General features: G+C 40.2%; 1 protein-coding gene across 2 annotated transcripts; it reads left to right on the top strand.

The window, feature by feature from the left end:
* Positions 1-298: 298 nt before the first annotated feature.
* Positions 299-5,895, top strand: atp5f1c (ATP synthase F1 subunit gamma). 2 transcript variants are annotated; one of them, XM_024292522.2, is made up of 9 exons: positions 299-432; positions 932-966; positions 2,580-2,711; positions 2,782-2,989; positions 3,061-3,204; positions 4,004-4,068; positions 4,136-4,291; positions 5,424-5,520; positions 5,780-5,895. In XM_024292522.2, the coding sequence occupies exons 1-9, from the start codon at positions 353-355 to the stop codon at positions 5,781-5,783; spliced, it is 921 nt and encodes a 306-aa protein (XP_024148290.1). In that variant the 5' UTR covers positions 299-352; the 3' UTR covers positions 5,784-5,895. The 2 variants fall into 2 exon arrangements, with proteins under 2 accessions (XP_024148290.1, XP_024148298.1); XM_024292530.2 differs by lacking the exon at positions 5,780-5,895 and having other exon boundaries at positions 5,424-5,524.
* Positions 5,896-13,816: the final 7,921 nt, after the last annotated feature.

Raw genomic sequence — 13,816 nt, 5'->3', positions numbered from 1 at the left:
GAAGTGAAAACAGTTTACATTATACATTTCACCTTCAAGGAAAATCATTTTGATATACCTGTGAAAATTATTTTTGGGCAAAAGGTCTGCTATAGAGTTTTTGTGCACATCATAGACATGAAATACATCAAATTAAGTGCTTTGACATAGAAAAACGCGGGCCCCTTTTTCGATAATTGAGTACCAAAGTACTCAGTAAAGCTTAATCTCAATATTTATCAAATTTATATTTTACTGTCACATTTATAAAGTGTGGAGAAATTATTTTTTTGTGCGTTTGCTTTTTTAAACCGCAGCAGAAATCCTCTTTGCGGTTCCTTGAAAGCAGCATCAGACAATCTTCCACTTGCGCATGCGCAGTTCTGGGTGTCTGACCTTCATTGCTGCAGCCATGTTCGCCCGGAGCAGCGCGTTGGTTTTCCTCCCACAATGGTAAACCCAAACCCATTTAAACCTGACACTTCTCATCGTTTTATTTAACTTTTTTTGATTTAAACTCTAAAGCGCCACAGAAACGAAAATCCGGCCTTTTACACTCAGGATTTGCTGATCTGTGCTACAAGGACGTGCTAGCAGGCCGCAGCTAATGAATGAAGCTAACTCAGCCGGCTACGTGCTAATGACAGCGCTAACGCTCCCTGACATTGTTGTTGCTACTTTTCAAATGTAATAAAAGTCAATAAATAATCTTTATAGTTCTGTTAATGTTTATTCGTACAGTAAATTGTTTGTCAACAGCTATTATCTTCGCAGTAGCGTTAGCTTTCAAGCTAAAGGATGCTACCTAGCTAACAGCTTTAGGTCGCAACAGTTCTTATTTGTCATAAAATGCTGTAAGGTGTCTACAGGAGGAGATATTTCAGCTCTGAACTGATCGTTGTACATGGACGGAAGTGCATGAAACGCTAACGTGAGCTGTTTGTGTTTGCAGTGGGCAGGTCAGGAACATGGCCACCTTGAAGGACAGTAAGTGCACCATTAAGTTCAAATTGACCATTAGCTTGCAGATGTTTGAGTCTGCACTTCATTATAAGAGGACTTTTATTGTGCAAATCTGTCAACATAGCATCTCTGAAGACTGACATTCATTCAGGATGGTTCTATATCAAAATAAAAGCTTTTACTGTCAAGATGAATCCTTAGGAAGGCTTTTATTTTGGTATAGCTAAACATCTCTGAGAACTGTCATTTATTGAGGATGGTTTGATTCCAAAATAAAAGCGTAGAGTGCCCTGATGACCCCCTTTAGGACTTTTATTTTGGTATAACTGGAGATCAGAAAATTAAAACAAAAACTTAAATGAAAATGTGACGAAGCTCAAGTTTTTATATCTGATTTAAAGTTTTGATGATTTTACTGCTAATTATTTTACATTGTCTTCAACTTTTCAAGAATATCTTAAATAATTTAGTTTGAGCATTTTATATTTGTTGTTTGCCAAAAAAGTTGACTAGATCCTGTTATCTTCACACATAGACTAAACTTGCTGAAAATTAAGCTTCCACTTGACAAAAAACATTTTATTTTGAGAATTTATATTTATATGAGTTCAAACTGAAGAAAAATTAAATCTAGAAACAAATTATTGTTGTACAGATAAGGATGAAAGTAAAAAAAAAAGACAAAAACTAGAAAAGTTGCATTATTTGCGATAATGATAGTGTGAATGTTTTTGCTGAAGATACTGAAGCTTTTTGTTGAAAATCATGACGCAGTTTACTTTAATTGCTGAAGGGATTTGCTGAAAATGCAAAAGCTATTTGCAAACTGTGAAGTTGCTGAAAGACTGAAAATTTCATTACAGAACTGTGAAAGAGAGCTGAAGTTAACCTAAATTGCTGCAATATTTTCTAGAAAAATTGCTAAAAAATCCCTAATGCATTACAATTTTGCAAAAATATTTTGTGTTTTGCTGAAATATGAGGTAAACTTTAAGATTTCCTATAAAAAACTTTAGTAGAGGCCAAATTAGCCAAAATAGTTAGCTTGTTGCTTAACTAGCTAAAGTCACATTTTTTTTATTCAAACACAATGTCAGTACAATACTCCAGAAACAGAAAAAAACATAAAGCAGAGATAGCCAATGAAAGAAAGTGCGGGGTCTGTGCAATCAGAAGTAATAAATGTAAAAGGTCTAAATATTGTCTAATCTTTTTTGTTAATTTCCTGTTACATATTTTTTATTTTTTTCTATAGAGGCAAAATATATAAGATCTTTCTATATAAAAGGGCAATTTTTAAAAAAAAAATAATTCTTAGGAATATACTAAACACCAAAACAGCCTAAAAATCCTCAGTAGCCTAAATTATTCAAAAATGTTAGCCTGTTGCTAAAATAGAAGCTAAACTCTTAAATTAGCCTATGAAAACCCCCAGAAGATAATAAATTAGCCCAAAACATTCGCCTGTTGCTTAAATACTAGCTAAACTCCAAAATAGCTTTAAAGTCCTTATCAAACTAAATTAGTCAAAAACGTTAGCATGTTGTGAAAAAATTACCTAAACTCCAAATTAGCCAAAATTGCTAGCTTGTTGCTTAATTACCTGCTAAACTCCAAAATGTGACCATCTCCTCCAGTCACCATCCGCCTGAAGTCCATCAAGAACATCCAGAAGATCACAAAGTCCATGAAGATGGTGGCCGCCGCTAAGTACGCCCGCGCTGAGCGGCAGCTGAAGCCGGCCCGCGTCTACGGCACCGGAGCTCTGGGTACGCCTGCGTGTTGGCGGTGACGCCGCGCTCTCGTGGAGCCGCACTAACGAACTCTCCTGGTCCACAGCTCTGTACGAGAAGGCCGAGATCAAGGCGCCCGAGGAGAAGGCCACCAAGCACCTGCTGGTCGGCGTGACCTCTGACCGTGGGCTCTGCGGCGCCATCCACTCCGGCGTTGCCAAGACCATAAAGAACGAGATCGCCAACCTGACCGGCGCCGGCAAGGAGGTGATGGTGGTCAACGTGGGGGACAAGCTGAGAGGCCTGCTGCACAGGTTTGAGCCGTTCTGACTGGTCAGGGTTCCGACTCGCCCGCTTTGGTTTCATGATCCACTGATCCGCGCAGAACTCACGGCAAGCACATCATGCTGAACTGTAAGGAGATCGGACGCAAACCGCCCAGCTTCGGCGACGCCTCCATCATCGCCACCGAGCTGCTCAACTCCGGATACGAGTTCGACCAGGGCTCCATCATCTTCAACAGATTCAGGTGTGGACCCGCCCTTTTATTGTGACTAGAGCTGCCACAAACGATTATTTTGATAGTCGACTAATCAATGATTATTTCCCGATTTGTCGACTAATCGGCACATGGCAAACTGGATGTAAAGCACGCATCTTAACCATCATTAGCAAATAATTAAAAACTAGACATATAGAATTACCTGTGATAATGCTAGTGTGGATGCTGTGAGCTGAATTTGTCCTCTGAAGATGCTAGTGCTGACAGCTGAAGATGCTGAAATTAATAGCTGAAATCACTACAGCTATTAGCTGGAAGCGCTGAAGCTGATAGTGAGCTAAAATATTAGTTAAATGCCAAATAAGCCTAAAAAACTGGAAAAAATCCTAAATTAGCCAAAATAGCTAGCATGTAGATGAAATATTAGCTAAGATCCAAATTAGCCTAAAACACAAAAAATGTAAATGAGCTAAAAAAAGCTAGCTGAGATATTAGCTAAACTCTAAATTAGCCAAAAAAGCTAGGATGTGGCTGAAATATTAGCCAAACTCCAAATTAGCCTAAAAAACAAAAAATCCTAAATTAGCCAAAATAGCTAGCATGTAGCTAAAATATTAGCTTTGCTTTAGAATGTCCTAAAAACTCTAAATAAATACCAAAATAGTCCAAAAAACTAGCTCCATATATGACTCCATGTATTATAAAGTAAGAACTAATCGACTATTAAATTAGTCGTCGACTATTTCAATAGTCGATTTGTCGACTAATGGTGGCAGCTCTAATTGTGACTACTTCTCCAATCCCGGACTAACCCCCGACTCTGCAGGTCCGTCATCTCCTACAAGACGGACCAGAAGCCGGTGTTTTCCACTGACGTCGTGGCCAACTCAGGTAGGAGAAACTCGTCCTTTTCCACGTTTGTGAGTCGGATCCTGAACGTGCCCCTCCCCCTCCCCAGAGAACATGGGGATCTACGACGACATCGACGCCGACGTGCTGAGGAACTACCAGGAGTTCGCTCTGGTCAACGTCATCTACCTGGCTCTGAGGGAGTCCTCCACCAGCGAGCAGAGCGCCAGGATGACGGCCATGGACAGCGCCAGCAAGAACGCCTGTGAGCCTCTCTCAATAAGTTTGTTTTTATGGATACATCGACGTTACTGAGCATGCTCAGCTAAAGCATGTTGCTTTCAAGGACTCGTACTGGGAAATTTGGTTGTTAAATACCTGAAAATATGATCACATGATCTATAATTAGTTAATTTAGCGAACTGGCTCAGCTCTAGTTGGTTCTAAACGAGCTTCATCATAAAAGTTTCTGACCACGTTTTCCTCCAGGAACGTCCAAATGTCTGAGCTTTTTAAAAGTACCTTGAACGCAGCATTTGGTAATGAAGTTTATATTACTATTATGCTCTTTTCAGCCAAAATCCAAGACATAGTTTCTGTAGAGCAGCAGGAATTTATTAGAAAGTCACCTAAGTTGTAGGGGGGACTCTTGGTCTGAAGCAACCCCACCCCCATTTCCCATTACCCTTCTGTTTCCACTCTCTCCCACTAGCTTACAGCCCTCTCACTATAACCGGTGCAACAATATTATTCAGCCGAACAATTTCTACGTCACAAATACGATTTTTTATTCAGATCGTCTGCTCCCGATTCACAACAGTTTGAATAAACAAATACTCAGAAATGTCATTTTAATCTTAATTTTAGGCGCATTAACTCACACGATTAAAAAATTATGATTAACTAAATGAATCGCTCCTCTCGGAGCAGCAGTCTCTCTCTCTCTAAGCGGTGCAGTCATCCACAGCGTGCATTAAAACACTTCATTGGTTTATTTTCCCACTTATACCATGGTTATTTAAAAAGAAATAAATATTCAATCGTTTTTTTAGTACTTTAATCTCGTTGTTTTTTTGGTTTAGATCATTTTTTTCTCAAAAATTGGACTCTTTCATTCATGCTCCGGCGCCTTGTCATGTCATATTTAATTTTGTGATTATACACAAATAAAAAGTGGTTGACAAATACTGTAAAAAAATAATAATAATAATATTCGCGATTAATTTTTCCCCAGGTTTGAGATTAATTAGTTAATTTTATTTTAATCGATTTCCAGCCTTAATTTATTTTCTTTATATATGTTCAAAAAAGCTACAAGAACTCAGTTTTCTTTGGTCTCTTTATCTTTTCGTCTGTGAAAGTTTCTTTATTTTGACTTTCTTCTTTTTTCTTCTAAGCTGAGATGATCGACAAGCTGACTCTAACCTTCAACCGCACCCGGCAGGCCGTCATCACCAAGGAGCTCATTGAGATCATCTCTGGAGCCGCCGCTCTGTGAGTTCCCGCTCCTCCTCCTCTTTTCTCTGACCTCTTGGCAGCAGATAGATTTAAACGTCTTCAGGGTCTATAGTGTTTGTTCATGGATCCTCTCTGCTCCTTCTCTCTGCTGAATCAGGGACTAAATGGAGGAGGTAACGTTGGTAGTGTTCGGTGTTAGGAGGAGTCTCAGGATTAGAGCAGACATGTTCGGTAGCTCCAGACACCGCAGAAATCCCTCTTTCCGTCTCTCATTCTTCTGTTTTTGTCCTTCCAGATAAACGGACGACGTCGATTCCGTCTCTGAAAGTCTCTCAGAGGAGTCCCCAAGAACGTATTTGTGCTTCTATTTGTAAAAATATACAGAAAAATAAACCTCTACAACAGAACCAAGACCTGGATGTGTTTTCCTCTGAAATATCTCCAAATAAACTTACAGAAAATCATCAGGAAGCAACAACAACCTGGATGAGTTTATTGGTTTTGAATCTGCAGACTGTTACCGTGGTAACCACCGTTTCTGACAGCAAAAGTGATTTAATTTAGAGGTTGAAATGAAGAGCTGTTGGTCCACATTTGAAGATCTGCTGGTTATTTCATAAAAATAAACTCTGGTTTAAACTATTATTAAAATTTTGAACTAATACATGAAAAAATGTCCCAATATTTTGAGATAAATTCAGAAAAATACTGAGGTTTGAATCAGAATTCTGAGACTAAAATCCCAAATCAAAGTTAGAATTTTAGAATTTAAAGTAAGAATTCTCATATTTTTAACAACATTTGACATCTAAAGTCATAAAAGTGTTTGTTTTTCTCATGAAAGGAACAAAATAAATGAATTCTGAGTGTTAGAATAATTTTTTTTAGAAGGTCAGAATGACAGAAAACTCATAGGAGTTTGTCCACTAGAGGGCGTGTTTGTGAGGCACACAGGTGATTGTAATTGCTTCATTAACCATCTCTTTGGGACAAACCATCTGGAGAGGGGGGTAAGGTTTGGATCTTGGGGTCTTCCATCAGCGAGGAGCTCTGATGACATCACTCCAGACTCAGGTTTGTTAAAACAGTCGTTGCTGAAAACTTTAACTACAAAATAATGCATATACATTAGCTTCAAGAAAATAGCCTCAAAGTCGGAGCTGTAGACTCCAGAAAGAACTCCAATGGAAGTATCTGGGTGTTCCTCATCTCATATCAGCATCACTGACTGTATATGACAGCTGGACTGAGTGACTCCAACCCCTTCCTGGTACTCCAAACAGGAAGTGCTCACAAAATCCCATAGACTTCTATAGAGAATCAAACAGCTGTTACTCAGTCGTTCTATTGGTCAGAATAAACATTCTTGCTTTATTACCCTTTTATGATTTTATAATCCTGAATGTTTTTAATTCATTTGTTTCTGTTGCTCAAGTTATTGAAATGAAAAACTGACCAATTAGATGGTTAAAATAAAGCAGGTGGAGCCTCCAACGTTCCAAATGTTTGACAGATTTCCTTCTAACTAAACTTCTGATTGACCAGAGTGGTTGCCGTAGAAACCAGAACTCAGACCGACTCGGACCAATCACTGTAGCCTGATGTGGACTGGTTTCAACATGGTGGCGTCCGGCGACTTTGTTTGGTGGGAGCTGGATGTAAACTGTTTTCTGTGGGTGACGTTCTCAGATACAGTCAGTGATGTTCATCGACCTTTTTCTCTGGAGGTCGTCATAGTAACAATGACCAGGACTGTGCACGTGAACAGCGCTAACAGCCTCTTGCACACTGAGGAAACAGAGAAAATCTGTCCAACACGCCTGACTTCACACTTACTTCCCCTCACATGTTGCTCAACGCTGTATTCAGACTAGACACCTTTGATCCGCTTAAAGAGAACCAGAGTTTGTTTCCTCCAATAATCCAGAACAAAGTTTCAGTCTGAATACACCCAAGCAGACTCTAGTCTGGATCCAGGAACCGCTCTCTGACCCGTCTTTCAAGGTAGTCTTGGTTCGGTTTCAATCGGACTCAGTCTGAATAGGCTCCATACTTGGAGTGGAACAACTGGACCAAAACAGCCACGGTAGCCGGGCATTATGGGATGTAAGCAAAGTAAAAGAGCAACAGTGAGAATCAGCAACTCATAGAAATGTGGTGGGATGACAGTGTTTCTGTAGCATTTCTGTTAGCAGTTCTGTCTGCGATTGATGCTAACAGTGTTTCCTGTTAGCAGTTGTGTTAGCATTTCTGTCTGCGACTGATGCTAACAGTGTTTTCTGTTAGCATTTATGTTAGCAGTTTTCTCTGCAATTGATGCTAACAGTGTTTCCTGTTAGCATTTCTGTTAGCAGTTCTGTTTGTTCTAGATGCTAACAGTGTTTTCTGTTAGCTAAACGCTGTTTTACTAACAGAAAACACTTTTTCTAGCATTGTTAGCAAACAATCTCAAAGCCAGATTTGGGGAAAAGAGAAAAAATAAAAATCATACGTCTCGATAGAGAGGGGTGGGGCCGGGCAAAATTTGGATGTGGGCCGGATTCGGCCCGCGGGCCGTAGTGTGGGGACCCCTGGTTTAGAGTTGCATTTATGTGTATGCCCCCGAAAGTTGGTTTAAAGCTGCAGTGGGTTCCCTGCTGGGCTGGAAACCCGGCTGAACTCCCACATGCTTCTGTGACACACCCAAAGACGCTCGGATGTGCAGCACAAATGGAGTTTGGTGTAAACGCAAGACAAGTCCTTCACTCCTGCCTTCATTGGACTGTTTCTGCTTCTTCAACCTCTCCTTTCTCCACCAACCGCAATCTTAGTTCCAGCCTGTTGGTCACCAGCTCCAGCGGTGGTCGTTGTTAAACGGTTCTCAACCGATCTGGTCATTTTTTTATGTAGGATGCCCGTCCGACAACCCTCTGCATTTACCCGGACTTGGGACCGGCACATGCGAGCACTGAGTGGTGCCCCCATGTGGTTGCATTAAAAAATGTTAAGTACTCTTAATTAATCCAAATCTTTATTCATAGAGTACTTTTCCAACAAGTGTAGCCCAAAGAGCTTCACTTTAAAACATTTACCAATTTCAAACACAATAATAAAAATAAAAACACATAGAATTGCCGCCCAGTTCTGCCTCAACACTTTTCATCAAACCCTGAAAGTTTTTCCCCCAGAACGGTCCTCGCTGCTCTGAGGTTTTCTACAGACTAAAAGGATGTTGTTTTCTCAAAGCCAGGTCAAACATGTTCCATTTATGGAAACTCTTTTTGGATTAAGGGGAAGCCGGAGCGCCCGGAGAGAACCCACATCTGTACTGGCTGAACATGCAAACTGCATCCACTCAAGAACCTTCAGAATGTTTGGAACTATTTGGTTCATGGAACATCCCATAATGTTAGCATTTTTATTGAAAACATTAAAACAAACTTTAAAACTTTTAATGTTTCGTTCTGTTGCTTCACTGGAAGAAGAACAGCTTTAAAGTGAATAAAAATCCTTTTTTAGTAATAATGCTAACGTGGTAGTAAAAAACATCGACGAGGCAAAACACTTTTTTATTTAACAAAACTGGCCTCACACAAGTTATTTTTAAAATTAAAGTAAAAATATAAAAACCTTCCCCTCCCCCACCCCCACCCCAAGGCCTGCTGAGGCCTCGGGGTGGGGGTGGGGTCGAATGAAATCAAATCAAATCAATAAAACAAGGAAATATATGGCAGAAAAAAAAGAAAACGGCAACAAAAAAACCTACAAACCCTCCCCACCCCCACCCCAGGGCAGAGGGGTGGGGGTGGGGAGGGTTCTTACATTTTTAAACTAAAGCAAAGAAAAACTATAAGTAAAAACTGTCTGAATAACTTATGTAAACTAAGGAAAAACCTACAGAGTGTCTAAACCAACTGTGTATATAATCTAATCTAATCTACTCTGATCTAATCTAATCTACTCTGATCTAATCTAATCTACTCTGATCAAATCTAATCTACTCTGATCTAATCTAATCTACTCTGATATAGTCTAATCTACTCTGATCTAATCTAATCTTATCTACTCTGATCTAATTTTTTTAATCTAATCTAATCTACTCTGATCTAATATAATCTAATCTACTCTGATCTAATCTAATCTGCTTTAAGTGTCTCTGTGGGGGGTGGGCTCAGCCACCAATGTTCCCCCGTCTTACTTAAAGCTCAGCTTTTTCAAGTCTTCGTCAGACAGATCGTCAAACTTGAATCCATCCTCCTCCTCTTCCTCCTTTTCTTCCTCCTCTTCATCAGAGGACAGCAGGAGGTCTTCGACCAAGGGGATTTTCTCAACCTGTTCCTCCCCTTCCTCCTCCCCTTCCTCCTCCTCTTCCTCCTCCTCGTCCTCCTTCTCTTCCTCCTCTTCATCAGAGGACATCAGGAGGTCTTCGACCAAGGGGATTTTCTCAACCTGTTCCTCCTCTTCCTCCTCCTCTTCCTCCTCCTCTTCCTCCTCCTCTTCCTCTTGTCTTTCCTCAGAAGAATCAGAATGTTTCATATCCTGGATTTCTTCGTTGGAACTGGTATTCCCCTCCTCCTCCTCCTCTGAACAATCTTCATCATCATTGGCTACTTTATCTCTTTCTTGAGCCTCTTTAGCCAATGAGGAGCCAGTATTGTTCATGTGCAGAATTTCTTTGTAGGAGTCGGTTTCTTCTTCAGATTTTGGGGCCTCCTCATCATCCAAAGACATCTGGAAGTTTTCAACCAAAGTGATTTTCTCACCTTCCTCCCCATCTTCCTCCTGACTTTCCTCAGAAGGGCCAGAACTTTTCATTTTCTGGATTTCTTTTTTGGAGTCAGTTCCTACTTCGGAATTTGGGGTCTCCTCGTCATCTGAAGACATCAGGATGTCATCAACCAAAGGGATCTTCTCAACCTTCTTCTCATCTTCATCAATCAATGAGGATCCAGAATTTGCTGGAGCTTGATCATCTTTGGTGGAGACTTGTTCCTCCTCGTCTTCAACAATCTCTTCTTCATCAGAGTTCTCTTCAACCTTTGAAGGAGTTGATGGGATCTCCTGCAGGCGTGCTCTGACGGGGGTGTGGTCTTTGTCTTGGATCAAGCGATGGTGGTTGATGGACTCTGTCAGATCCTCCTTAGATTTGTGGAGGTCTTGGGTTTCCTGTTTGAGGAGATCTGCTGTGGCCTTCAGCTGGTTGTACTCCTCAATCCATTCCTGATCTTCAACTTCCTGAATTTTCAGATCGGAGATCTCCGTTTCCAGATTCAGCTGCTGGTTCTCCATGCGGCTGGATTCCTTCAACGTGGTGTAATAGATCTCCCTCATTTGGTCTCTTTCCTGACGTTGATCTTTCAGCTTTTTCAGTTCCTGCTGAAGAATGTCAGTTTGCTGCTGGAGATGCTGAATCTCGCTGCGTGAATTTTTGCTTAAATTCTGCAGAGTGAGAGTTTCCTCCTTCATCCTGCGGTTTTCCTCTGTGGCGGCGATGACTCTGTCCTTCACATCATGAAAACCACGGATTTCATCCTCCAGTTTTTTGATCTCCTTTGAGAGATCCGAGTTCATCTGGATGCTTTTGTTTGTTTCTGCTCGGATCTCCTGACATTTCCCTTCCATGTCTTTCACTTCCTGAAGAGACTCTCTGACTTGGTCCCGTCTTTTCTGCAGCATTTCTGTTTCTTCTGTGGTTTCCAGCAGCTGCTCGGCGAGTGTCTGATGCAGGACGCTGAGTTCTTCTGCATCGTTCGGCCGCTCTTCCAGCTCAGAAATTTCGGACTCTAACTCTTTTTTGAGTTCCTCCAAACAGCATCTCATTGTAACCATTGTGGGGAACTCGTCTCTCATGTGGTCTCGTTCCAAGATTTCTATCTGCAGCTTCTTGACTTTGAGTTTGAGATCTGTGGTCTCCTCTTCCAAAGCGATGAAGTGTTCAAACTCCAGTTTATAGTCGATCTCCAGGGATTGTTGGCAGGCCACTTTCCTCTGTAACTTCTGCAGTTCATTTTTTAGAAGTGCAGATTTCTTTTCCGTGTTTTTCCTCTCGTTTTTCACCCTTTCGTGCTCTAGTTTCAGCTCTTCCGGGATCCAAAGTTTGGATTTGAGAGTGGCCATTTCTGCTTTGATTTCACTGATGTTTTCAGAAATCTCCGCAGTTTTTTGTCTTTCCACGTCACATTTCTCGTGGATTTTCATCTGTTTCTGAACTTGTGTGTTCAGACTCTCCAGAGTTTTGGAGAGTTCTTTGTTTTCCTGAAGAGCAGCTTTCCTGTCCTTCTTCAGATTCTTGAGGGTGCTTTCCAAACCCTTCATGTTGGACAGATTTCTACCAATGGTTTCAATCTGGCTTAACAACATGGAGTTTTGGGCCAGGATACTCTCCGTAGTTTTGCTGATTTCTCTGAGAGCCATTTTCAAACTTTCTTTAGGTTGAATTTGCTTAAACTCTTTGAGGGTTTTGGGTCTTTCAGGATCCGCTTTTGCTGGGAAGATGAATCCGGTCTGTAGCATAAGGGATTTTTAAGACTCGCATGATGATGTCATAAAATGTAATATTTTAAAATAATCTGGGGGGATTGACTTCATATCATGCAGAATGAGCTTGTTTGACGTAATCCTTCGTCAGACGTTATGTTATAATACATAAAACGGCGTCATGTCCGCGCATGCGCGCTGACGCCTCCTCCAGAGCCGCGGGCGGGTCGCTTCTGCGCATGCGCGGAAGCAGCTCAAGCGGGAGGCCTCTTTTAGCCGTTTATGTTTCTGGACGCCATCGATCAGTGTCGACACTGAAGCGGCTTTGATGGATTGTAAAATGCCCGCGCGACGCAGTCGGGATGTCTGAAGGAACCGCCGAAGGCCTGCAGACACTTTCCCGCTTCTTTCTGGGAAAAAAGCCGCAGTTCAGGACCCGGATGGAGCGTCAGGAAGGTACAGACGGGCGGAGTTTACGCTGAAGAAATCACACTGATATATACTTTGAATGATTAGAATCGGGAAAACTCAAACATTCCGTCATTCTACTGTAGAAAAAACTCATGAAATGAATCTAAAATGACCTATTTCTCAGTAAAAACTAAAAACATTCTGTTTAATACATTTTCGGATCTTATTTTGTAACCGGAAGTCGTCTGATGTCCTCACTCTTTTATTGACAAAAGTTTAAATTTACAACATATGAAACAGTTGTGCAAAGTGTTCAACAAGTTACAGTTTGAACAGTCACATTAAATGTAAAAAGATAGTAATATAGAAAAGAAATAATAAAAAAACAAGTTTAAACAAAAATGACAAGAATAATTTGCCCAGGACAATTATAACATTTAAGATGAGTTCTGTAGTTTTGTTTTCCAAAATAAGCCCCAAAATGATATTCTTAATAGAAAATTCTGCTAAGTATGGAATTTTAGTAAAGAGCCAATAATGTACATCATCCCAAAAGGTATTAGAATAACAACATTTAAAGAATAGATGCTCAGTAGTTTCAATTTCATCATTACAAAAAGAACAGCAATTTTCAGGAATTCTGAATCGTTTTCTAAGCAATTCTTCAGATTGATATAAACCTGTGAATGTTTTGAAGTGGACTTCTTTAGCTTTGGGAGGGATAGGAAGTTTCAAATATTTAGTTCTAATTTGTTTTTTCTTAATTAGTAAAATGCTGGGTTATTGAGTTTGGATTGGAAATATAGGGAAAAGACATTTGTTTAAAATATTCTCTAATTTGATGATTGGGGAGTTTGGCAGTTAACATGTTATGTCCATTAATTAGAAGTGTTGGGACAGTAGGATATCTGTAAATAATATAAAACAGAACAGAGATTGAGTTCAACATATTTTGAGGAATGGCCTTAATAAGTTTTTCTAAATCTTTTCTATTTGTTTGTAAACTATACTTAATTGTGAAATCCTCAAAATACATGATGGTTGCATTGTCATTAAATAAGTGCATTAAGGACCAGATTCCATTTTCAAACCATTTTGGTTTAAAGAGGGATTTGTTTCTGGTAGTTCTGTATTGGCAGTTCCATAGAGGAGTGTTGAGTTCAGTTTGAGGCCTGAAGCTTTTGAAAAGGTGTCAATAGTTTTAAGTATTACAGGGATGTCCTGAAGGTTATTAGAAAAATTGTTGTATCGTGGGCTAGTTGGCTTATTAAAATGTCTGTTTGCAACTGACAGCTTAGCAAAGTCAGCATGTTTAATGAACAAAGAGCATTTCTGTTATTGCAATAAAAAGAAGGGGTGAAATCGGACAACCTTGTTTTATTCCTTTGTTAATATTAAATCTTTGAGATGTACCCTGAGGTAAACAAACAGAGCTATTAGTATCATTATAGAATGTTTAACTATG

The sequence above is a fragment of the Oryzias melastigma genome, linkage group LG23, assembly GCF_002922805.2.
Source record: "Oryzias melastigma strain HK-1 linkage group LG23, ASM292280v2, whole genome shotgun sequence".
Lineage (NCBI taxonomy): Eukaryota > Metazoa > Chordata > Actinopteri > Beloniformes > Adrianichthyidae > Oryzias > Oryzias melastigma.
This window is presented reverse-complemented; position numbering and strand designations above follow the sequence as displayed.